We start from the raw sequence: 24,611 nt of genomic DNA, 5'->3' as shown, positions 1-24,611 counted from the left end.
GGTAACACACATTAGACTGTGACGATGCTCATATCAGTGTTGAGATGGTAACACACACATTAGACTTTGACGATGCTCATATCAGTGTTGAGATGGTAACACACACATTAGACTTTGACGATGCTCATATCAGTGTTGAGATGGTAACACACACATTAGACTTTGACGATGCTCATATCAGTGTTGAGATAGTAACACACACATTAGACTGTGACAATGCTCATATCAGTGTTGAGGTGGTAACACACACATTAGACTGTGAGTGAGAAGTGGAGGAGGGCCGTGATCACTGGCCAGTTTCATGCCTTGAGGAGAGGGAGGCTTTTGTTAAGCTGTGTTGCGCAGAAGGACCTTGATTGACTCGCTCCTGGATTTGATGGTCCTATAGTGCACCAACATCTCCACATGCATAGCATATAGGATGACTGAGGTTGCAATAGGATGCAATGATTGTCTATGAAAACCAGTCTGTGTAAGGCAATATAACGGGCAGTATGTTTGAAGCCCAAGGATGTCAAGATGTGATTGGCTCAACAATTTTAATCCAAGACTCATTTTGGTTTTGGGTGTATGAATATCTCAGTTCAGTGATCACTGAAAGGGCTTAATACATGCATCATGTCATGCTTCCTTTGGATACGATCATCCTGGCCAGTCTTGGCTTACGTTAGGCTGTGCACTCTGTAGTTAGTACAGTCTAACATACTACTGTATTGGTTTATTGCTGCCTCCTACTGGGTGAAATAAGAATGACAAAACTTTATTGGCTGACCACTGCACTTTGTAATAACCATCTCAGGATGGGAAAAAAAATGTAAAGGGATAAAATATGAACGTGTAATTATACAACAAAGGGTGAAAGCCTTTACAAACAGAATTTCAAATAAATTCACCCCACTAATCAACATTAGTACAGCAGAAACATGCTTAGATATAAAATACAGGGGAGCAATGCAATCTACTTGTGATAATAGGCTATAGCAGACATCATACCAGAAACAAACTCACTATATCCTGTAGGAAGTTCGCCTCCCCTAATAGGCCCTATAGCAGAGAAAGTTTAGCTTCTCCTGGCAGTTTCTGTTCTCCCAGCGGCCATCGTTAGGACTCCGAGCCCCACAGCTGTGGTGTTGGACCGGGCAGCTGGGCAGGGAGCCCTGGGTAAACTTCTGCTTGGTCTGGTTGGTCTCACTCACCCACAGCCACGCGTCTGCCAGGAAGCGCAGGCTGGTCCACACCTGGGCGGTATGGGCCGCGCCGGCTGTCGCGTCTGCCCGGGCCGCCTCTTTGTCGGTGAGCAGGCTAGCCAGGTCTGTGTACTTCTCCCTGCAGTAGAGAAGTGCCTCCTCCCAGGTCATCTTCTCGGTCACCAGGACGATCTCCCCAGAGATCCACTTCGACTCGAAACAGAAGAACGTCCTTTTGTTGTCACAAGCCCTGTTGTTCCACAGCCCATTTTCCTGGAGCTCTGCACACTTTTCATCAAAGTTAGGCTCTCCAGGGGCCCAGTTCTTATAAACAAACGGATCTCCATTTGCCCAATTCCAGAATAGATCTGCGAGCACCCGAGGAGAGCTGACACTTACATATTTATTTAGACCAATCCAGCTATAAGAAACACCATGCTTCTTCATTAAACTCTCCAGGATATCATTTTCCTGAACGTTTGTTATGGTGGACAGGTCATCGTAAATGCCTCTACAGTAATCCCTAGCCTCCACCCAAGACTTTAGAATGTCCACAAAGACATGTGTCCTGTTCGCTCCGTGGGCTAGTCCGCTGAAGACCACCCAGAGAACAACCACCAGTGTCTCCCTCATCTTCGCTGGAGTGTCTGGACTCTTGACATTAGTGGGCCACTGTATAAACCAGCAACTGAACACCTGTAGGCAAATCTGGACTGCATTCAAATGACTATTTCTCCTTTTTACAATGCAAAAACAGACTAAGCTTGCAGCTGGCCAAATTGTACAAACAGTTTGGCTAATATATATATATATATATATATATTTTTTTTTTTTATACTTAAATTGTACAAACAGTTTGGCTAATATAGACAAATCTATGTTGCCCACATGTTATGTAATAAATTGTAAAGGAACACACATGCATGTACTCACACTCACACATACACACTCATTCTAAACATAAAAGTAACTTCACTGTCACACAAACCACATATATAAAAATTTATTATCAAACAAAAAAAAAGCTGTGGACTAAATACAAACATGGATCGATCTCACCGTGTAATGTCATTTACAAGCCATCAGTGTTAGCATTATTTACACATCTGTTGAAACTATTCATTTTACTTTTTTCTGAAAAGAAAAAACAAAACCTCAAAAGTCAGACTGGCATTTAAAAAAACAAATAAAAAAAATATGATGTGGATATGGATGATGTCCAGATGGTATTTATTATGCTTTCCCGATAAAACTTAAGATAAGGCTCTAATATCAACAGCCTAGTTCACTGTTGTAATTTCCCCTTTCAAATGATCAAAGACCCCCGTTTTCAGCTACAATGTCTTTGATAACTTGATACTATAATGTCTTTGACATTTGATATCTCAAAGTGCCTATAATCTATACCTGTGTGAGTGAGACATTGGATTTCAGTTTGGCCGATGCTGATTGGCTGAGTGTGGGGGTGGAGTCGGTGGAGGGGGAGGTGGTGGCATGAACATCCCTGGGAAGGGGTAAGGGGGCCAGGGCATGTGTGCCGGGGGTGGCCCGGGGTACATGGACAGATATGGCGGTGGAGCTTGGAAGGGAGGGGGGTATGGCGGGTGGAGGTTGTAACCACCACCCATGGGTGGAGGCGGGCGGAAGTGTGGGTTGGGGAGGTGGTGTTGATAGCTGGCTCTGGGTGGCCCAGCACGGGGGTTGGGAGGCCCCCTCGGCCTCGGGGTCAAGGCCTGGCGTGTCTCTCGTCTGGGGGGCTTCTTGTTGCCTGGTTTCTGTTTGTCCTTATCACCATCTGTGGAAGAGGAATGCAAATATCATCAAGACAAGGGTATGGTGGACAAGACATGGATGAGGCACACTTGTAGGATTCTTCAGAGAACAGTCATGTAGACGGTGTGCTTGGACTCTTCAGAGAACAGTCATGTAGAGGGTGTGCTTGGACTCTTCAGAGAACAGTCATGTAGAGGGTGTGCTTGGACTCTTCAGAGAACAGTCATGTAGAGGGTGTGCTTGGACTCTTCAGAGAACAGTCATGTAGAGGGTGTGCTTGGACTCTTCAGAGAACAGTCATGTAGAGGGTGTGCTTGGACTCTTCAGAGAACAGTCATGTAGAGGGTGTGCTTGGCTGCACTAGCCTTACCAGTCTCAGCTTTTTCTTCTCTCCTCTGTTCCTTAAGTCTCCGTTTGGCCAGTGCCTCTTGCTCATCATCGCTGTAGTCTAAAGCCTGAAAGAGGGAGAGGCCTATTCACATCTTCTCTACAGCACAGATAAGCAATAGACCTACACGGCACTAACCTTGTAATGTCTAAAACCAACTAGTAAGACAGAAAACCATGACAACTAACCTCTGGTGGCGGCTCCTGATCATTCTTCCAGGAGGCATCAGATCCTTTCAGCCTGAAGAGACACAAGTGATAAGTGAGACATTCCGATCAACCATCACTTCAGATGAAGGGTTAGATCAGTGTTGACTCTTAACAGAGTACCAAAGTGTGACGTTCCGTTTCCATGACAAAACATGGAAGCTTTTGAATCAATTGTCCAATTACTTTAGGTCCCTTGAATTAAGGACTAATGTATGAAAATGTTTTCAATTCCTAAACCCTTCCTCCAATTTTGATGTAAATACCCTAAAATTAAAGCTGAAAGCCTGCACTACAATTTAATCTCGATAATTTCCTTTAAAAAACACTGTGGTAGCATACAGGGCCAAGATTATGAAAATTGTGTCACTGTCCAAATATTTCTGAACCTAACTGTAGATTAAGAAAGCCACATCACCAGTGTTGCCTTGACAACACTACGTCATGGCTTTGGTACTCTAGGGATAACACAGACCCCATTCCAGTGGCTTTCCATCCCATCTAGTGAACTGACCGAAACCGGTTGCCATTAGTTAAGTAAGCAGAGTTGCACTATTTTAGACTTTTACACTATACTTGACAGTATCGAAATAAGAGTGACATAACAATGTCATGACACATGAACCCTAACCCTAACTTGTTATGACAAAAACAGAATGTCACTTAGTAACAGAAGCGTTGTGTCATACACATTTATGACTTGTTTATGACACGTTCATGACAGTGTCATTTCACTCTTATGTCCATACTGTCAAGTAAAGTGTAACCCACTATTCTACTCTTGTTCATATTAAGTTGTACTTTGTGAAACAGCTGCATCTGCAGTAACATTTGTGAAGGAGAGCGGTCTCCTCTCTATCCTTTGTGGGAGACCACACGTCTGACGTGGCTGTGGATAGGGGACTATGTGCTTTGGAAACTGGGGGGGACTTACTGTCTGAGCCGTTCAGCGAAGATGTAGGCAGTGAAGTCCTTCACCGCGGGGGCGAAGTAGACCGTGGCCTTGTGCTTGAGCTCCTTCTCTGCGATGTCCTTGTCGGAGTTAAACCTGAGCACGTAGAAAGGCTGCACCACAGGCCCAAACACCTCAAACACCTGGGTAAGAAGACGATTCATCAACTCTCAAGTTCATTTCAAATATGTTTGGAAAGCAATTGAAGAGTTCAGATGCAAAACCCTCTAAATCCGTCTGACCACTTTTCTTTTAAATGAGCATTTAAATTCTATATAAATTATCTATAGGTTTTTGCCTATAAATCGATATTTCAGACCAGGAAGAGAGTGGTATTTAGTGGGTTTAGAAGTTAAATTATTTGATTAGCGTATACTATGTGTGGAGAGCATCCCCTCACCATCTTTATCTCATTTTTGACATAGGTGGCATTTAGAGGCTTTTGCATCTGAACCCTTCAATTGATTCTGCCATTTTCTATATTTAGAAGTTCATGATCTTTTGATTATGTTAGTGGTCCCAGTAGTGCCCCAGTGGTCCCACTAGTCTCCCAGTTTTCTTTAACAACATGTGTAAGATCCACTTTTCAGAACCAGTGAGGGAACTGGAAGTGGTCAAGGGAAATCGTGAAGCTCTCTCTTTTGAAAATATAACAATTTATATAGAACCCCTGTTGAACCTAAATCAGACTCCACTTAATGTGGAAAAGTTTCACATCAATGTAATATTACTATCCATAATAGGTTGATATACCCACAATACAGACTGCTTATGGGAATGCCTCCTATCACCTGCTTATTAGACTCGTGACTCTAGGAATAATGTAACACTGGTTTCCTCCTACTGCCTGTTAATTCGGGTGGTTCCATAAGCACAACATGTTACAAGTTCTGAGATGGTTAGAGACTACAGTGCTAACCTGGACTACTAAACAGTTGATCAAAATCCTGAGCTACAGAGAAAGAATGACCTTAATTGATGACTTCTAAAACGTCAAAGATTTGATACTTTCTTACCTTGCCAATGGCCACTCTCTTCTCACTGAAGATCACACTGTCATCATTGAGAGGAGGGGCATCCTTGAATGACTCCACAATCACTAGAGAACAGACAATATGTGCTTCAGAAATCACACGTGTGCCTACTGTTTAGCTAAAATATGTACATCTATCCACAGAGACAGCTGAAGACAAATCATTTATCCACATACCGAGCTTGTCAACGATACTGGAGATGAGTCCCATGGGCTTGAGCTCAGTGTCCTCTGGAAGACTGATGTGGAGGTCCTCCACCGCAGGAAGCTCCTACACACACACACACACACACACACACCCACACACACACACAGAGAGAGAGAGAGCTAAATCTAGTCAGGCATCCCACAATACAGGACAAACGTTGTTAGCAACACTAATATACAGTTAACCTGAATGGAATGGAGCTGTAACTAAATATGACAATGTTTTGGACTTGGTGGAGTACCAAGGTGATGAACAGAACCACAGATTTAGCTGTTTAGCAGCAGTAGATGTATTGTGAAGGGAAAGAAATGCCGCTGGTCAACAATGTCTACACGAGTGCGATGCAGTACAGTGTGTTTTGGTATCACTCTTTTGGAACTGCTGTGTGCACTGAGTTTTAGAGTGAATCAGAGGGTTCAGTCAGCGGTTCTGATGTGTTTCTCTCTTACATCAACGAGGACTTCATCTTGAGTCTTGAGAGGCGCTGGTCCCTTTCCTTTACTGAGACCTTCTTGGTCGTCCTCTTCCATAACAATTAGTAGAGGTCCAGATGAGGAGGAAGAAGATGAGGAAGATGAAGACGACGAAGAGTCTGAGTCCGAATCACTGAAGGAAAGAATGAGAGAAATCTCAGTTAACGTCATATGTTGTAGGTCACAAAAGCTAAAGTTTGATTAACTAAAGAGCCATCACAAACCATAATATAATTTGTAATGCTTCTGCTGGGTTTTCCCAATCTTAAAACCTTGTTGGCTGCTTGCTTTCATTTGATAATGATGGAGCCTACTTTCAGCAGTAATTTAGCACAATATGATTACATTTACTGTTAATGGTCTTACGGAAGCAAAAACATCTTCTCAGCAATAAGGCTAATGATTTATAAAGAAAAGGGATACCTGTAGCATATAATTGGGCAATACAAAAATAACTATCTCCACTATCTTACTAGCCAGGGTGAACCCAGAAGAAACTGTTAACAAATTTGAATTTGCTCTGCAGGTCAGTCAGTTGGCATACCTGTCTGACGAGTGGTCATCAGAACTGTCCCCTCTGTACTGAATGATGCTGCTCAGTCCCTCAGACTTCTGGACAAACTCAAGATTCGTGACGGAGGCCACAGCAGACTGTGGCACCATCTTCGTATGGTCAGTTGTTACTGGTGGAGTTGCTGTAACTTCCATGTCCTCTGTCGACACAGTCCGGATATTTTCCTGTTCCGTTATGTGCTCTGTTTGACTGGTGGCAACATTTTCCTTTAATGCAACCGTTTTTTCGATACAGTCTGTAGTCTTCAGCATCAGCTCAGAATCCATTTGGTCCGTTGACAAGACACCCTGCGAGGAGTCTACACTAACATACTCTTGTTTAATTCCAGGCTCTATGTGAATCTCACTGTCCGCACTGTTACTTGTTGACTCTTTTACAGGTTCCTGATGAACACTTGTGGAATTGAACTCCATTGCTCCCAAGGTGGTGGAGGCGGTCGTGTCCATATCCTCTGATGTTGCAGGCTGAGTCTCCAGACTTGTTGCCAGGTTAGTATCACTCTCAGTGCATGTATTAGTTGATGCCACAGATATAGTTCCAACGGTTGGAGCACTGTAGTCGTTCACTGCAGTCTCTTCCAAAGTTTGGTTTTCAAAATCCCCGCGACCATCTTTATCCATTTTCAAATCTGTTTGAAAACAGTAACGTTAATGTTAACTGGCTTAACTTATGGTTAAGATACGCCGTCAATGTAACCACTAAGACATATTCCCAAATCTATGTTTGATGTTACAACCAACACATCCAAAATTGCCAAATAGACAAAAGAAATTCAAGATTTGCGATCACAATAATCGAGCGGACTGTAAAAGATAGCCTGCATGATTATTTCTCATGTGAAAAGTGGAAACTTACCTGATGTTAGCTTGCTAACTGCTGCGTGCTGAACATGAATTGTGACTTAAAAAGCTCACTATAACTGACAGAATGTAGTAAAAACAAACCGATAATTTAATTAATCGTAATGATGTGTTTAAGTATATCTAACGGTTAGTAATTTCCCAACCCTAACTTCCAGTAGCTTATGATGTATCTATTCTAGTAAACCTTACGCGTGGTGCTGACTCTTTCACGTGGTTCGGGTCAAAACATTTGAGGAAAGTGCCAAAATAAAAGTCTAGCCTCTCGTCTAGCTGCGTCAGGGAGTCTTTGAGAATAAAATGTGGTAGTACCTTTATCTGAACTAGGACTATAAAGTAAATGTAATATTTATATGTATGCTATTTTGTAAGTTAAAGTAAGAGCACCAACGTTTATTTAGAGCACCATTCATGGAACTAAATGTAGCCTAATGGGACACACTTCCGGTATTTTTACAGTCTATGTGCACAACATCAAAATAAAAGCCTATGTGCCTTTAAAGTCAAAGTCAGCTATTGCCTAATATAAGGAGTCGCCTTTGTTTATGTTAATATTTACATTTATTAGCAGATGCTTATTTCCCATACAACTTGCATTAGACCTATATTTTAACCAAAGACCAAATGAAACATATCAGAGAGCTCACCACTCCCTTATTCCCAGCTAACACAGGGTTTCATTTTTGTGGGAGCACTTTGCTTTCAGTTTTTGGAGCCTGGGCTGCCTAGACTGTTTTTTCTTTCTTTCTTCTTCTTCTTTAACAGTGTATTAAGTATGTAGTGTAGGCTACAGTTACTCATGTTACATCAATAGTCAATGATCTCAGACTAGCTACCGACTCAAACAAAGTCTCAATCCTTATTCTTCTGGATTTGAGTGCGGCATTTGACACCATTGATCATAGCATCCTAATTCACCGCCTTGCGAAGTGGGTGGGTCTCTCTGATAATGCTCTAAACTGGTTTCAAACCTACATTACTGGCAGAGATTTTTATATCAGTCTAGGAGATCATGTATCTGAAAAACAAGACTTGCCTTTTGGTGTGGCCCAGGGGAGCTGCCTTGGTCCCCTGCTATTTTCTCTATATATGCTTCCATTGGGAAACGTCATAAGTCAACATAATGTAAACTTCCACAGCTACGCAGATGATACCCAATTGTATCTTTCTGTGGAGCCAACTAACCCAGATGGCCTTTGCTCCCTCACTGCATGCCTAACCTCCATTAATCAGTGGATGAGCAAAAACTTTTTGAAACTAAATGATGACAAAACAGAGGTACTTCTGGTTGGACCAAAACTAAAGCGAGATATTATTCTTAGTAATCTGGGGAACTTGGCACACCAGGTCAAACCAAAAGTAACAAGCCTCGGTGTCATCTTAGATGCAGAGTTAAGTTTTAAGCCCCATATCAGTAAAGTTACTCAGACAGCCTATTTCCACTTGAGAAACATTGCCAAAGTGCGGCCCTTTTTAACTCAACAAGATGCAGAAAAACTAATTCACGCCTTTATCACTAGCAGGTTAGACTACTGCAATGCACTTTTCACTGGTCTTCCCAAAAAACATCTAAAGAAATTGGCACTCATACAGAACTCTGCGGCTAGACTTTTAACTAAGACTAAGAAGAGAGAACACATCACCCCTGTGTTGGCTGAACTGCACTGGCTCCCTATTTCCTATAGAATTGATTTTAAGGTTATGTTAATTACTTACAAAGCTCTGAATGGCATAGCACCTTCATATATCTCTGAGCTTTTAATATCTTATCAACCACAAAGGAAACTTAGATCATCCAATTCTAATCTTTTAATCGTACCCAAAGTGCTCCACAAACAAAGTGGAGAAGCTGCGTTTATCCATTATGCCCCCAAACTATGGAACACCCTGCCTCTGTACATCAAGCAGGCGAGTTCAGTAAATATTTTTAAAAAAGATCTGAAAACATACCTGTACAGGAAAGCTTTTAGTTAACTCATCTTATCCTGTAGACTACATTTTCAGATTATTCTACATCTGCTACTATTGGAGGGCGCAGCCAGCCAAAAGCAGATGGGCTCCCCCTATTAAGTCAGGTTCTGCTCAAGGTTTCTTCCTGGAATATGGGAGTTTTTCCTTGCCACAGTTGCCATATGGCGTGCTTGTGGGGGGTAAGAGGGTTAAGGCTGCCAGTCTTATGACGTCATTTTCTATATTTTTGATATGTTGCTGAGTATATCATGTAATGGATCGTGAGGAGATATTAGCTGAAAACTACAAAAAATATGGCCTTGAAATCAAGTATATTCAAGGCCATATTTTTTGTAGTTTTCAGCAAATATCTCCTCACGATCCATTATTATATTTGCTGAAAACTACAAAAAATATGGCCTTGAAATCAAGTAGCCTACAATCGCTGACGGCACCTTTAAATGCCCCATATTTATTTACTTGTCTTGCATAGGAAGTCTTTGGTGAGAATACAATTGCTGTAAACAAATGACAATTCAACTGACGTCCTCTTAATAGCCAACTATACCCCTTTCACTTTCTCAGGCCCCTCAATAACGTGGCAGAAGAGATGTCACTAACAATAGGACAGCAGCACAAGAAACAGAAAATAATGATTGAATCTTGTGCATCAATGAAGGACTGAAAAGAGACTGACAAAATGCTTGCAATATAGCTTTATTGTACTGCTTGTCTCCTATATCAACAGTTTATCTGAACTTGCTATGGAAACTAGTTACAAGAGCTTTTCTTAAACTAAATCAGTAAAGCACTGTAGATATTGTTTCTAGTGGATTTTTCTCTCTATTATATACATTCACCTAAGTAGTTCTCCATTTGAAAGCATTTTGTCCTAAATTCTTGAGGAATAGATACAAGAGAATTTGTAAACAATCTGTTACTCAACTCACAATGGAAGAGAGAACATTTTCTTTTGTAACAAGAGTAATTCTTCATCATATATTTACATTCATTGTCTGAAAAAAATACTGGCATGTCCCAAAATAGGAAAGACTGTGCGACGTCATGGTGAAGCAGGTATACATTTGAGGAAACTGTTCCACCATCAACCATTTCAGTAACACACCAGAGGAAAGTGACACCTTTGAGTCATTACGAAATCCACTTCCTGGTGCTCCTGGCCCTTGTGGTTGAGTTCAGTTCATGTCCTTGTCCGTCTCTCATTGTGACCACATGCAATAAGACGGCAACAAGGCCATGTATTACAAAACAGACAATCAAATGAAAAGTACAGTTAAACATGAAATGTCTTAAGATTTGAGTTATGAAAACCAAGCAAATATCACCGTCATCCATACTGTCCTGAAACCAGTGGAGTATTTTAGCATTAAAATATACGGGAGAGTGAATTCCCCTGTTGTGCTAATGCTTTACTGGATCATTCCTCATACAAAGATTCATGACCCACATTTAACTGTCAGTCATTACTGGATGGCTCATGCCTAGGCTATTTTTCATGTATTCATGGCCATTCATTGTGGTGAACTCTTTCATTTTTCTTCTTCTTTTCATTTTTCTCCTTTTGTAGTCTCTCCAGCTCGGCCTCATACATGATCTCCTGGATCAGATACTTCTCCCTGCGCATGCGGTCACGCAAGTCTTTTGGCAGGTCAGGGATCAGGTAAGCAATGAGGTTCTTGATGGTGAAAACCATGTGCTGTGTCAACAGAGGAGATCAGAGGAGAAGTGATCAGTGCTATCACTGAATGCTCACAGTATGTTCTGATTTACCTGCACCTTTGACTTTGCTTATTGAAGACCTTCTACATTGCTATTTAAAGTGATAAAACTCGTTCAGTTCAAGTTCATGCAAGCATACAGGGATATCAGTTAAACTAAATAGAACTTCAAAATCTCACACACTGTCATGGACTAAGTTCCTGGTTGCTGATAGATAGAAAGAACCTAACCTCGAATACAATGATGAAAGCCAGGCGGGCAGCCAAGACATGCCAGAACTGCAGTGTGTAAGAATATGGCTCTTCAGAGTTGGGATCTTCTCTGTAGTCACGGTACCTAAGGGCAAACAAATAACAATCTCTTACGTTTCATCCACGTTATAATCTATATAAATCCCAAATGACATATAAAGCTGAATGTTTCCTTCATATGTTACTGTCACACTAAACAGTCTTTATGGTCAGTAACTGCAATAAGTCATTAGTTATAAAATAGAGGATGACACACCTGCAATACCTCACAGGGTCCCCGAACAGTTCTGATCCATTTGTTCGTGGTTGGGACTTGCTCTCAAAATCGGATACCCGGAATATTGAGAGACTGGCATTAACATAGCCCATCATACACCTACAATACAGGGCGAGAGAAGAGCAGTGAAGAGCAGGGATTCAATATATATTGTAACAGATGTATCCTTCAACATACACATGTATCTTGAGAGTTGTGCTCCACTCATGTAGACTGATCCCTCACCTCTCCCCCGCACGGCCCTGCCCAGCACAGGGGCCATATTTGTAGGCATAAACCAGCCGGGGGATGAAGTCTGAGGTAATTGCAATGACAAAGGCATTGCTGATGACAGAGAGAATGCCAATACCCTCCAAAATGCCATACCAGATTCCTAAAAAAAAACACAAAAAAACAACGACCAGTTCAAGTCATGTTAAAGGATAAGTTCGGTGTGATATTGACCTAAAGTGTGTTGAAACATGATACCGATAGCCCATCTCGGCTTGTCCCCTGCACTCCGAAATCTGGTGCTAGTTAGCCGATGCTACCAACAGGTTTTCAATGGGGGTGCCTCGGGCATCGGGCTAGCCATGCAAATAAATCACTGTTTTACACCATTTAAGGCTCAAAGTAGTTCCACACTTCATTGGTAGACTTCCGAGGGCCTTGACATTTAAAACGAGACATTGAGAACTAACTAGCACCAGATTTCGGAGTGCAGGGGACAAGCCGAGATAGGCTATGAGACAAAAGTTCACACTCGGTATCATGTTTCAACACACTTAAGGTCAATATCACACCGAACTTATCCTTTAAGGTGGAGTTGAAACACAAGGATTTGGAGGGGTAGAGCATCAAGATAATAAATCCTCTTAGGGTTGTGTCACAGACTGATCAAACCATTGCTGTCAAATAGCACAGGAGCCGGCTTTTTTAAAAGTTCCTCCACAAGGTTGACCAACATAACGTTTGCTCTTCTTACCAATGTCTTTGGCTTGGGAGGGCAAAGGTCGGCGCCACTGTGTGACAAACTTGAACGCATCCAGACGGATTTCGATGATGTTGTTGAGGAGGGCCAGGAGAGGGGCCAGGGGGAAGGCAGCTACAAAGATGGTGGTGAAGCCAAACTGTAAGACTGAAGAAAACAGTACTGGACATGTGAGTGCAGCGACACACTTTGGGTAGTGTAGTTTTAGTAGACTGTTTGGCACAATCAAATGTAACTGTTGATCTGTCTGTCTGCCTTGGATCTGGCTTTCTGGGAAGTGTTGCTGTATAGAGTATAAACTCTGATAAACAAAACAGACAAAGTATTTTTTGTCAAAACAACAGATAATAGCATTCATTAAATCTGCAGTTTATTCAAGACATCACATACTCATCTCCAGGTATTCATCAAACAGGCCATAAGTGTTCATAGGCTGGAGGTTGTAGTCCTTCTCCCACTGGGGAAAGACATCCATAGCCTTCTGGCCAAACTCTTTCCTGAGACGTCGCTGTGTCCACCAGTTCTGGATCAGTCTAAAGGCAGAGGCAACCCCCATGAGTTGACAATAATGAATAGCTAGTTGGTCAAGTGAGGAGGCAATGATCTAAAGACGTTACATAATAAACAAGCATGACTATTTTAGACATGTATTTGTGATCTTCCTTGAGTAGAAACCTAATTGTAGATCTTGTTGATTCCTGTTAATTCAGGTCATTCTGATCGCACTTGTTCAGTGAAAACTGATAATAACTTAATAGTTTTCTTTGAAATTATTTTTCTTTCATTGCCTCAAATACAATTATACTTTCTTGAATATTCAGAAAGAATCTCATGATGAAGGCAATAATAAATTAGTAGTAAACTATCAAAATTTGGGTCATGTGTGATGGATTCAGTGTCAGAAGCTATTCATTAACAAAAGAAAAAACCAACATGGTGCAGGTCTAGTAAGATAACTGTCCTGCATCAGCCAATGTGTCACCCTGGACAATCCTGCCTTCCTAAATGATCTAGGTGAATGTATGTGTCTGTGTGTGCGCTTGTAAAAGAGTGGGGATACACAACATAGAAAATACAAACAAACAGATAAAACAAGCAAATTAGTGCAGCTCTCCCAAAAAGGCCTGGGAAGTTAGCTTCAAGTGAGACCAAAGCATATCATTCATAACAAAGGACAATTGAAGAAACCATATGGATAGGGTTGGGACGACAATGGAATTTTCCAGACTTGTCAGTGAAAGAAACAACTGTACAAATGATACATAACAATGTATCATCACAATGGCATTATTGACAAAAATATTTCTACCATAACAAGTGATAAGGCTTTAGATGTGTATGAAACGCATCTGAGTCGCTAATGGACATAAAAGCGTAGTCTGTTGTTACTGCGAGAACTGTTTGGCTTATTGTAAACAGTCATAGAGTTTGGCATAGTGAAAGAATGCTTATGGTTAAAAGCTTTTAAGGTGATTTGCTGTGGGTTTTTTTTCCTTATGCATGCTATCGATTATCGTGCCAACCCTACTCACGGATATCCCAGCTCCATGAAGTTGTTCCAAGTTTGCTTGAGCACCATAATGATTCCCATCTGCATGAACAGGTCTATAAGACAACCACTTGGATGGCACTAAAAGGGGGGAGGGGAGGGGGGGCAGATTTCTCATGTTACCCTGTCAGCACGTCTAAAGACCAACATTTATATCAAAATGGAGTGCCATAGTGAAACGCCCCCTACCTCCTCCAGCTTCCAGCGGTTGATCAGGCGAATGTAGGCACCTGGACGACCAGTGAACCTAGCCATTAAAAACAACACTGTGAGGAAACGAAGTGAACTTGTTGACAAAATGGTCAGGTGGCTTATGAAATGGCAGCTGTAGCCATTTGCACTGCATTCATTATGGACATGTGGGTTTCTTTGGGTGGAGGGCTGTTAGTTGGCATAATGGGCATGGACCAAGATTACACTGAAAGAGAATGGCACAAGCACTGGTGTGGTATAGCTGTAGACAAGCTGCTCTGTGTGTGTCGTGTTTCATGTCTTAGGTTAGCTACAAATTACTACTACTCTGCTGTCAGATGAAAATCTGGTTCAGTCACACATGGACACACTAAACAATTCCTTTGAGTTTTCTTTGCGGAGCTGTACAACTTGACTGTAACGTCTTACCTTCCAAGGAAGAATGCAATGTAAAAGGTAGAGCTGTTCAGATTGACAAACTGGAAAAGGAACATCTTTAAGGTGAAACTGTTCTCCCATTCTGATTCTGTTCTTGGCTGCTCTGTGTGTTCAAAAAGAATTTGAGAGTGTCAACTCACTTACTGTATCTACATGCATATCTTTACTAATACCTACATGCCATTGCTACGTCATTGAGTAAAATAAGGCTTTAGTTAGATTCAATATGAAATAACTAAGCTTCCAAAACTCTTTGTTTCTATATTACTTTTCTGGTTCTGGTTATGGGATTTGCTTATGGGACGCTTTTGTCCATCAAAAGAAATAATTGATGCAGAGTTATGAGACCTCTGCAGATCACCCTAGCGTAGTTATTCAACTCTGACATTTTGTTCTTTGGCTACTTCGGCATGGAGACCAACTGAGCAAACTCAAGAGGGAAGAGAAGTTATTATTTTACTTAATTTACATTATTTTTAATACATTTGACTTGATTTAACATGCAAATACATTAGCTCTCGGCCACCCCTGAAGCCCTCTTACCTCACTGCCTCAGACTCATGTCAACCTCATGGAATTAAGCAATTTCTGTATAAATGCAAACAAAGGTCTATGTCTTCCTCTTAATAACCTTACCTAAGTTGGTAAGCAGAAGTGCAACTTTTTCGTACAACTGGAAAAACACACACACACACACACACACAAAAAAAAAACAGGAAAATTAAGCAGAAGACCAAGAACAATAATTTAGTGAGGTGATTTGTTGGATGATAATTTCATAACTGTGTCCATGACCGTGTGTGAGACCACTTGCAGTACCCACCACGTTCAGTAGCATGATGATGCAGAAGTTGATGCAGACTGCAGTTCCGGTAGTGGCCACCTGAGAGTTATTCCTGATGAGGGCCCAGTCAAAGGCAGCAAACGTGCTGACCGTCACCACGCGGTAAATCACAATGCCAAAGACAGCAGCAATCACCACCAGAATCTGGGGAAGGAGAGGGTAGAGTGCACTATCAGGCATCAACATCTGCCAAAGAAAAGAAGGCCGAAAGAAGGCTAATGATAAAACTCTACGTTTATCATTAGCTTACTTCAATGACAGGTGATAAAAAAGTCAACTGAACTCAACTACTAGTGAAAGAATTTTCTTATTCACATTTACATTGTAATTTACATTTGCCTTCAGCTGAAACCTTTATCCAAAGCAACTTACAAATGAGGACTATTCAAACCACAGTGCAGGAGACATTAGTTTAACAGCCAATACGGTCTTTACATGCAAAATAACCTGGGGATGATAGTGCAGTTTGGGTAAAGCCCAGGAGAGTCCTATGACATGGAGCAGTGGATAGAGATAGAAGTGCTTGGTAAGTGCAGCTAGGCGTGTTAGGCTCTCGGAAGAACTTGGTTGTCAGGAGATTCTTGAAGATAAAGAGGGACGCCCCTGTACTGGTAGCATTACTAACTCATTCCTCCATTGGTACTACAAAGACGCGCAATCTGAACTGACGTATGTTTACGGGTGGCAGTGCAAGACAACATTCTCTGGAGGAACGCAACGGCTGAAGGGTGTAAATTACTAGCTATATCAATAAAGGATAGTGACCCATATGAAAAAGGACGTATTTGTAAAGTAATAATGAAAATATATCTTTAAAAAAGACAGGAATAATCATTGTGAGGGAGACCAAGAGGCCAAGAGTGTGCATCCTTGATGTTTTGTGTGTGTATCTTTTATCATGGTAAGAATTAGTAAATATAAGGAAATAAATAACATTGACAAGATCCAAATCTTAATCAGACTGTAAACACAGTCAAATTGCGTGTCTCTAAAAAAGGTATGCAGTCATGTGCTATGGATATGGATGTGGTTATTATACGAATCTTGATAGCATTGTAGGCTATAAGTATGTTAAGACATGTTTTTATTGCATAACACTATTGCGTTCATTGCTCTCTTTCTGTCTCTGTCAGGAATAATTATTGTGAGGGAGGCCAAGAGTATGCATCCTTGATGTTTTGTGTGTGTATCTTTTATCATGGTAAAATTATTAAATATAAGAAAATATACAACATTAACAAGGTCCAAATGTTAATCAAGTCTTAGGTCAGACATAATGAACCTATCTATCATAACACCTTTTTGTACTATAGGATGTCACTTTCAGAACCAAAGAGGGAACTGGAAGTGGTCGAAGGAAATTAAGCTGTCCATGTCCTCTAACCTAGAGGATATCTAAGAAACTCAAGAAGGCTATGCGGGTCAGAGCTTAAAACAATTTATTTGTCAGGTGTAAGTTACTCATCCAAACATAATAGTGTCCATCTAGAATGAATAATGTGAAGTTACAAATAGAGAGATCATACGAAACAATCAGAGAATGAACATACCCAGCTCAGAGGATGATGGCTACACACCAAAGTGGTGCGGGAGTTCTGACTACAGAATGGCAGTTTATGATAGGTTACATTGATAGGGATCACATGGTGAGTTGTTGATGAAACTGAGACCATTGCTGTAGTGAGACCATTAGAGTGAATCAATCAAGACATGACAATACATTTGATTACATTTCCTGGTCCAAGTTCACTTCTGTGGACATGTGACAAGCATGTGACAATAGGCCCACACTTAGTAGCTGATCAAAAGTCCACATATGATTGAAAGGATTATCATCAGCCTGAGAATTAGGATCATACAGTAGGCTACCTTCCTAGAAAAATGAACTGCTAATTTACATGTTGCCCTGTGCTAGTTCTCAGTGTCATCTCTCTTCTCTCTTCTCTAAACCTAATGATCTTTCAGTAGCATTCAGTTCACAGAACTAAAGTTACTGTATTTTGTTCAAGTGTGTGTTTGTTTGTCTGTGTGTGTGTGTGTGTGTGTGTGTGTGTGTGTGTGTGTGTGTGTCTGTGTGTGTGTGTGTGTGTATTTAACAGGGACTATTGCTCTTAATCAAACTACATGCTTCAGATTGGCGTAAAGCTTAGGATCTACAGTATAGTAACATATCTATCTCAACCCATCATTTGGAGGTGGAGAGGCACTGACCATAAAAAAGATTCCTGATGCTGACACTATGAGTCTGCTGTATTTGTCTGTGAACGCCTGGTACGGCTCCGGCTTCCCTGATATGGGGTTCATCCGCTCCTTCTTGGAGTACTTGGCCTCAAACTGAGGCCGGACGTCTTCCTGTAAGAGACAAAAAGCAGACTGTAAACACAGTCAAATTGCGTGTCTCTAAAAAAAAGTATGCAGTCATGTGCTATGGATATGGGTGTGGTTATTATACGAATCTTGATAGCATTGTATTAATATGTTGATAAAGACATGTTTTTATTGCGTAACACTATTGCTCTCTCTCTGTATCCAGCGTCTTATAAGTGGTGAATAGGAGGGAAAGGTCCACCTCCTCCTCCTCCCAGTCTATGAGGTCCCAATCATAGGCCAGAACAGCGCGTCTCCTCTTCCAGAACTCTAGGAACACTGTTGCTGTATGCACACACACACACACACACACACACACACACACACACACACACACACACACACACACACACACACAGGAGGGAGGAAGAGAGAGAATAAGAGAGTGAGAAGAGAAAGAAAGTGTGAAAGGGGGCGACTCTGAGCTATTGTGGACAAAGTCCTCAGGGAGAGATTACCTATTGGCAACTTATTTGCTAACTTCTGACATGATGAGAGTTGAAAGCTAGAGTGTCTCTCTCTCTCTCTCTCTCTCTCTCTCTCTCTCTGCAATTAGCTTCTTTCCATGTGTCCAGTGGAGGACCACGCTGTTTACAGCCACGGCCAAAAAAGAATACCGCATAGAATTACAAACAAAGCCCTGTGAACAGAGTCTCGCTGTTACTAGCCAAGCACTTCATTCTGGAGGACAGCTGACTGTGGGATTCTCGGAGGGGCGAAGCTTCACGACTCTTAGGCTTCCAGGTATGTTGAATGTTGTTAGAGCCCAAATTACATGTAATTATATGAGAGCAACTTGTTTTAGAGAGGCATGTTACTAACCTGGGTACATTCGCAGGTCATGCATGTGTTAAGGCTGATTAATGCCCTTATCAAGCGACTGCAGGCTGACCCACACTCTCGTTAGGCTGTTGTTGTGCATAGTTTCTCTCCAGGGTGCACGGACGCTTCCCTTCCAGTATTCTAATTCTATTAATGGCTTCTGTGCTTTCAATTGCATATGACACAGTAGACAATGGAACTGTTTCAAAAGATTAGAAGACAAGAGTGTGGCATTCTTGCACACTTGTCTTTGCTTTATGGCTCTTGTTCAGGTTATTGACCTTTGCTTTTTACTGGGAGATGGCACATTCAAAACACAGGCGTGTTTAAACATTGAAAAAGTGTTCTTGTGTGTTTCAGTGGTGTAGTACTGCTTGAAGGGGCATCCAAGGGGTCTAGAAATTCTTCCCAATAATACCCCATGTCACAAGCTATTTGAGTGATTTTCTCATGGCTGATTGGGCAGCAATTTTCCACTCTTATGTCACTGTGTACTGCAGGCAGTATGACACTTTATGGTGCACTTAAGCACCCTTTAGCCCTCTTCTAATTGACAAACTAACTTTGTCCACTCTCTTCATAGTGTTTTAATATGTTGGAACTATTAGGTGCATAAGCTTTTAACATCCACATCCACGTTTGACCAATGTGTATTACATTCCTTAGTGACATGAAATATGTTGAGGTAATTTCCAGAAGAAAATATAAATGATGTAAGTCTGAAGTATTACAGTTATAAATACCCTTTTACAATTAGTCTAGAAATTATCTATGTTTCATGTTTCAGAACTGCTGTATCCGCTCTCTTGTCAGCTGTAGAGGATACAGCAGTTCTGCTTCTTATTGCACTTGTTTTAAGAACACAGTCTAGCAACATAAACGTTCAAACCTTCAAGGAATAGCAGGGCTCTCAGACATGGCACATTCACCTACACAACATTACTTCAATCCAATCACCATCATTTTATCTTCTCATGTACAGTACAACTGTAAAATACTCCAATAAGTCTTACTGGTGTACCCAGATAATAGCACAGATTCTAACGATGTATCTCTTAAAATAGAATTAGAATTACATTTAAATCTCTCACTTTGGCCTATAGGACACTAACTAGATCTGCTCCTAGTTATTTTAATTCAATAATCAAGCCTTACATCCCCAACCGCCCACTGCGGTCTTCTGGTGAGCGTATGTTGTGTCGACCAGTCATGAAAACTGGGTCTAATTCCAGACTCTTTTCTTCAGTGGTTCCATGTTGGTGGAATGAACTGCCCAGTGCTCTCCGTTCCTGTGGTAGTTTTGGGTCGTTTAAGAGGGGTCTAAAGACATTCCTATTCAACATATACTTAGTTGTTTAAGCGCTTATGTGTTATGGTTTATATAATGTTGTTTTATTTTAATTGGGCTGTTAATTAATTTGACATTATTGTTTATTATTGATATTCTCCTTAATGTAGTCTTAGCATGTCATTGTTTTTATATTATTGATTGAATTGACATTATTGTTTTATTATTGCCTTTCCCCATTTTTACATTGCTTTTTATTAGGCTATTGCTTGAATTGATATTATTGTGTACTACAACTATTCTCCTTACTATATTTGACCTACATTTTAATCTGTTCCCTGTTCAATTAATAAATATTATTATGTTGTTTTGTATTTATGTGTCGCTTTGGGCAAAGGCGTCTGCTAAATCCATAACCATAACCATAACCATAACCATCTCTTGTTTACCGTCTAGAGTGACTGACATTCTCTCAAATGGAGCTTCCACTGAACAGCAGCCTGTCCGATGCTCTGCAGCCCTCCATCAGGGAAGAGCGCTTTACTGCTAGCACAGGTGAGCCACAGCTACAAGCCCCCTGTGGGCCACCTTTATGAGCAATCTCCTTCCATCGATCCGCTCAGCCATCATCTACTTGTCTGTCCATCCATCACCATCCAACTATTCACCACTAGCTAACTTCCAAAAGGTCTCCTTTGCAGTCCCTGGACACGAGGAAGGACTTGTAAGTGAGGAATTGGGCAATGAGTAGTACAAGCCAATGTTGTTATTGATAGCTCACTGAAGGCCTCCCACACACAAACACACACATGCACACATGATTGTCACTGTGATATTTGCCACCAATGGGTTTGTGAAACACTACTTGCAGTAGTACTGTGATTCTCACTGTCCTTGTGTCACTATGGAACTGGAGGTGAGAATGAGAGGGCAGAGGAGTGCAAGTTAGAGACACCACACGTGTCAACAAACAGTGTCAACAGACACATACACCTTCCTCAGATAGGACACACATAACATGAATAACTTCATGCCACTAGTCTTCTTAATGGCTCGTCAACTGATGCCTGATGTTCTATGGCCCAAAGGTTTGCCAGTGAGCACTGGATCAACCAAAGAAACACCACAGATGTGTGTACTGTAGATCTATAATCCCTTGTTTGAGATGTGTGAAAAGTAACTTTCTCAAACTCCAGCACAACAGCGTGGCAGTCGATTTTCACACAAAAACTGAGCAAACTTCCACTCACACACACACACACACACACACAGAAACTGAGCAAGCTTTGATCTGCATCTGTGCTCAGTTGGGAAGTGGATCAGAGTCCCAACACAAACACACTGCGTCCATGTTTATATTTGCAATGCTGAGGATAGCCTCAGGACACCTCTCAGAAGCAGTCCGAAAAATATACTAGGATTGTCATTTAAACTCCATGGCTAGTGATTCTAAGCAGCGGCGGAGTGGGGTGATGAACTACGACATGTGCACCTGTCTTAACAAGAGCTCGTGCTGTCTTGGTCTCCTGCAGTGGGCACTGTGGTTGTGCTGATGGGCGTGTTGACCTTCGCTCTTCAGCTGGCGCTCGTCGCGCTGTTTTTCTACAAGTGCTGGAACTACGACGCACAGATCCGAGAAAGCCACAAAGACGCAAAGCAACCAGGGAAACCTGTCGCGAAAGGTAATCCTCAACGCCTCCGATGCAACGACATGAAATCGCAAACTGTTCCGACTCACGACATAAATAACACATCCCGTCCACAGTATTATACACCTGACTGCCTATGTCTTATGTTTTGGATCCTCAGAGAGCATCAGCCTTCTGACTGCACCTCGGCATGACGCTGGCTTCCACACCGGCGTGGCGTTAGCGGCGGCTGGTTTGTACTCCACTCATCTGGCTCACTCCTACTGCTATTATGAGGAGCTGGAACGGCTCTCCCCAGCGACGCCTTACTTGCCCTGTAATGCCTGGGATTTGGTGCAGCGCTGAAGGGCACGCTTAACAAGAGACTGCAGCACTCCCTCCGCACGCTCTCGCTGCAAGGAGCAGCCCCACACTGGACACTTCAGAAGCTCAAATCACACACACACATACACACGCTGCCATTTGTATCAGGTGAAATCTCACTATGTGTTAGGGGAAGGATGCTTGACATTGCTTTAGAATGCTTATTTGAGTTTAAATGTTTTTAAACACTTACCCCAAACTGCCATGAATACAGCAAAGAAAACAGTCGCTCCATTATCGAAAAGATGGGTGACCTACAATACCAACAAGCACACACACACACACACACACACACACACAATCCCAAAACTGTATTAATTGAGGTACGCTACATGAACAGATATGAATAGCAAGTAACCGCATTTGCATACATTTTTTGAAGAAAAAGGCAAACCGAGCAACTCAAGTAGGTTAGCCTCACCTTGGCATATATACAGCTGTCTGAGAGTCTCATGTATGGGCAGTAGTGGTCACAGAGGGGACACATGATGATGTCAGTGGCCTGGCAGACCTCTTTACTAAAAGAAGTAAAGGCCATCTTAGAGGCAGCAGCACAGCAGCAGTGACAGCAGCTCTTTCTGGCTCTGACATCTGTCTGGTGTCCCTACACTGGCCTCCCAGTGTGCACATGCTACTGTGATCTCACTGAATGATAATGTTAAGGTTAGAATAAGCAAACGTCATGAGGACATTTATATCGCTTCATACACAGCTGATATAAACTATAAACTGGAATATACAGAATATATTGTATGCTAGCTAGGTTAACATCCTGATTGCAAATCAGAAAAGAAAATGTTCTCAGTAAAACAGTATCTATCCTGATCTCAACGAGAATTTCAACATCACATATCTTACTTAAAGTATCTTGAAGTAATAACTAAGTAAAAATGTTTAAGAATTCCCTCACATGAATGCGATAATTTGATAGAACTGAGTTGACAGTTACATTACCTAACCTGGCAGTGCTCCAAGGTAAACACCCCATAGAGAAAGACCATGAGCCCTACAATAGCTGCTGGGAACAGCATCCCCGTGTACCAGCCCAGCCAGGCGAAGTAGAGGCCAATCTTCTCCCCGAAGTATCGTCTGAGATTCACAACATGATATAAGACAGATGCTGCTCCCTCTACCCACAGTTCAGTTCATCAAGTGCCTCATGTTTGTGCCTCATGTAGTATTATAATTATGTCTCTGTTTATGATATTAAAAGTATTGGTATGGTATTGATAAATGCAATCAGTATTAGGCAATCTAGTCACGATTTGTTTTGATTATGCATCTATGTGAAATGTACCTTATGTTCAATTTTCCTTACTTAATAGCAGTTCAGCCAGACCTGTTATTGTATTATGCTTGTCACATTAAAAACACTGTATGTGTGTTTTTTAAAAAAAATTATCACTCACTAACTGTACTGTTAAGTTCATTCACTTCTGCCATTTTCAATGGAGAAAGTTCTTTGTGTGTGTGTGTGTGTGTGTGTGTGTGTGTACCTGACGAGGTCGAGCGGTTGGTACTTGTACCAGACTCCCCACCAGGCCCAGCATTCGTACAACAGGTGGCGCTGGTTGTCTGCCCCGTGAGTACGGATCGAGTTCTTGCTTCTGTAGCTCCCCTGGTCAACACAGAGTCACTGCCCATTACAGCACATTCTCAGGCAGCATACAGAGTGTAAGTTGAGGAACTTGAACTTGAGTAATTCCAGACATCTCAAAATGTTATGTTTAAAATCAAATCTATTTATGTGCCATAATGGAATTCCTGCATGTGAAGACTGACATTTAAGGCAAGGAGTCATACACTATGACAGTATGAGACAGTAGATGTAGTATGCCTTTTTATAACATCTAAACGATGACAGTATGAGGCAGTAGATGTAGTATGCCTTTTCATAACATCTAAACTATGACAGTATGAGGCAGTAGATGTAGTATGCCTTTTCATAACATCTAAACTATGACAGTATGAGGCAGTAGATGTAGCATGCCTTTTCATAACATCTAAACAATGACATTCTATGAAGCTTTTTGAGTAGACTGGGAAGTGGGAATTGCACTGATGCACTGTTACAGCTTCAAGACGACATTGTGCAATAAAGTTCTTTTGAGGAGCAAATTAATCTGTCATTTCCAGTAAATGTAAATGCAGACAGTGGACAGAAAGGCTCACATACAGGAGGACAACGAGGCAAAAAAAATCCCTCCAATCATTTCTTTTCTCAAAGTTCATCAATGCAAATCTAAAAAAAGTAGGT

General features: G+C 41.5%; 3 protein-coding genes and 1 long non-coding RNA gene across 6 annotated transcripts in view; 1 reads left to right on the top strand and 3 right to left on the bottom strand.

Moving 5' to 3' along the window:
- Window positions 1-739: 739 nt before the first annotated feature.
- On the bottom strand, window positions 740-2,118 carry LOC121697155 (macrophage mannose receptor 1-like). The gene has a single exon (XM_042078498.1). The coding sequence runs from the start codon at window positions 1,818-1,820 to the stop codon at window positions 1,035-1,037; it is 786 nt and encodes a 261-aa protein (XP_041934432.1). The 5' UTR covers window positions 1,821-2,118; the 3' UTR covers window positions 740-1,034.
- Window positions 2,119-2,175: 57 nt separating this feature from the next.
- naf1 (nuclear assembly factor 1 homolog (S. cerevisiae)) lies at window positions 2,176-8,009 on the bottom strand. The gene is made up of 9 exons (XM_042078497.1): window positions 7,650-8,009; window positions 6,765-7,422; window positions 6,197-6,353; window positions 5,717-5,810; window positions 5,523-5,605; window positions 4,489-4,649; window positions 3,537-3,588; window positions 3,331-3,415; window positions 2,176-2,982 (listed from the first exon to the last, which is right to left on the bottom strand). Exons 2-9 carry the CDS (start codon window positions 7,412-7,414, stop codon window positions 2,618-2,620), a joined length of 1,647 nt encoding a protein of 548 aa, XP_041934431.1. The 5' UTR covers window positions 7,415-7,422; window positions 7,650-8,009; the 3' UTR covers window positions 2,176-2,617.
- Window positions 4,516-24,585, top strand: LOC121697156. The gene is made up of 10 exons (XR_006026391.1): window positions 4,516-4,653; window positions 5,684-6,396; window positions 6,747-6,892; window positions 7,174-7,282; window positions 11,193-11,285; window positions 18,789-18,976; window positions 20,799-20,897; window positions 21,875-22,024; window positions 22,152-24,028; window positions 24,491-24,585. It is a non-coding gene; the product is annotated as an uncharacterized LOC121697156 (long non-coding RNA).
- The window catches only part of LOC121697153 (anoctamin-4-like), a 44,540-nt gene continuing 30,243 nt past the window's right edge, over window positions 10,315-24,611 (bottom strand). For 2 of the 3 annotated variants that reach the window (XM_042078494.1, XM_042078496.1), the window contains 17 exons: window positions 23,851-23,972; window positions 23,309-23,443; window positions 22,776-22,872; window positions 22,548-22,608; window positions 18,435-18,517; window positions 18,077-18,217; window positions 15,845-16,009; window positions 15,658-15,694; window positions 15,013-15,124; window positions 14,581-14,638; window positions 14,375-14,472; window positions 13,233-13,375; window positions 12,837-13,004; window positions 12,098-12,245; window positions 11,852-11,971; window positions 11,575-11,680; window positions 10,315-11,321 (listed from right to left, as the gene is read on the bottom strand). In XM_042078494.1, coding sequence (XP_041934428.1) covers window positions 11,127-11,321; window positions 11,575-11,680; window positions 11,852-11,971; window positions 12,098-12,245; window positions 12,837-13,004; window positions 13,233-13,375; window positions 14,375-14,472; window positions 14,581-14,638; window positions 15,013-15,124; window positions 15,658-15,694; window positions 15,845-16,009; window positions 18,077-18,217; window positions 18,435-18,517; window positions 22,548-22,608; window positions 22,776-22,872; window positions 23,309-23,443; window positions 23,851-23,972 — 1,989 coding nt within the window. In that variant the 3' untranslated portion in view covers window positions 10,315-11,126. The remainder of the gene's footprint in view (window positions 11,322-11,574; window positions 11,681-11,851; window positions 11,972-12,097; window positions 12,246-12,836; window positions 13,005-13,232; window positions 13,376-14,374; window positions 14,473-14,580; window positions 14,639-15,012; window positions 15,125-15,657; window positions 15,695-15,844; window positions 16,010-18,076; window positions 18,218-18,434; window positions 18,518-22,547; window positions 22,609-22,775; window positions 22,873-23,308; window positions 23,444-23,850; window positions 23,973-24,611) is intronic. The other variant, XM_042078495.1, reaches the window with a different exon arrangement.

Source organism: Alosa sapidissima, chromosome 22, assembly GCF_018492685.1.
Source record: "Alosa sapidissima isolate fAloSap1 chromosome 22, fAloSap1.pri, whole genome shotgun sequence".
Lineage (NCBI taxonomy): Eukaryota > Metazoa > Chordata > Actinopteri > Clupeiformes > Clupeidae > Alosa > Alosa sapidissima.
The sequence above is the reverse complement of the archived record's forward strand: the minus strand, read 5'-3'. Positions and strand labels throughout refer to the sequence as shown.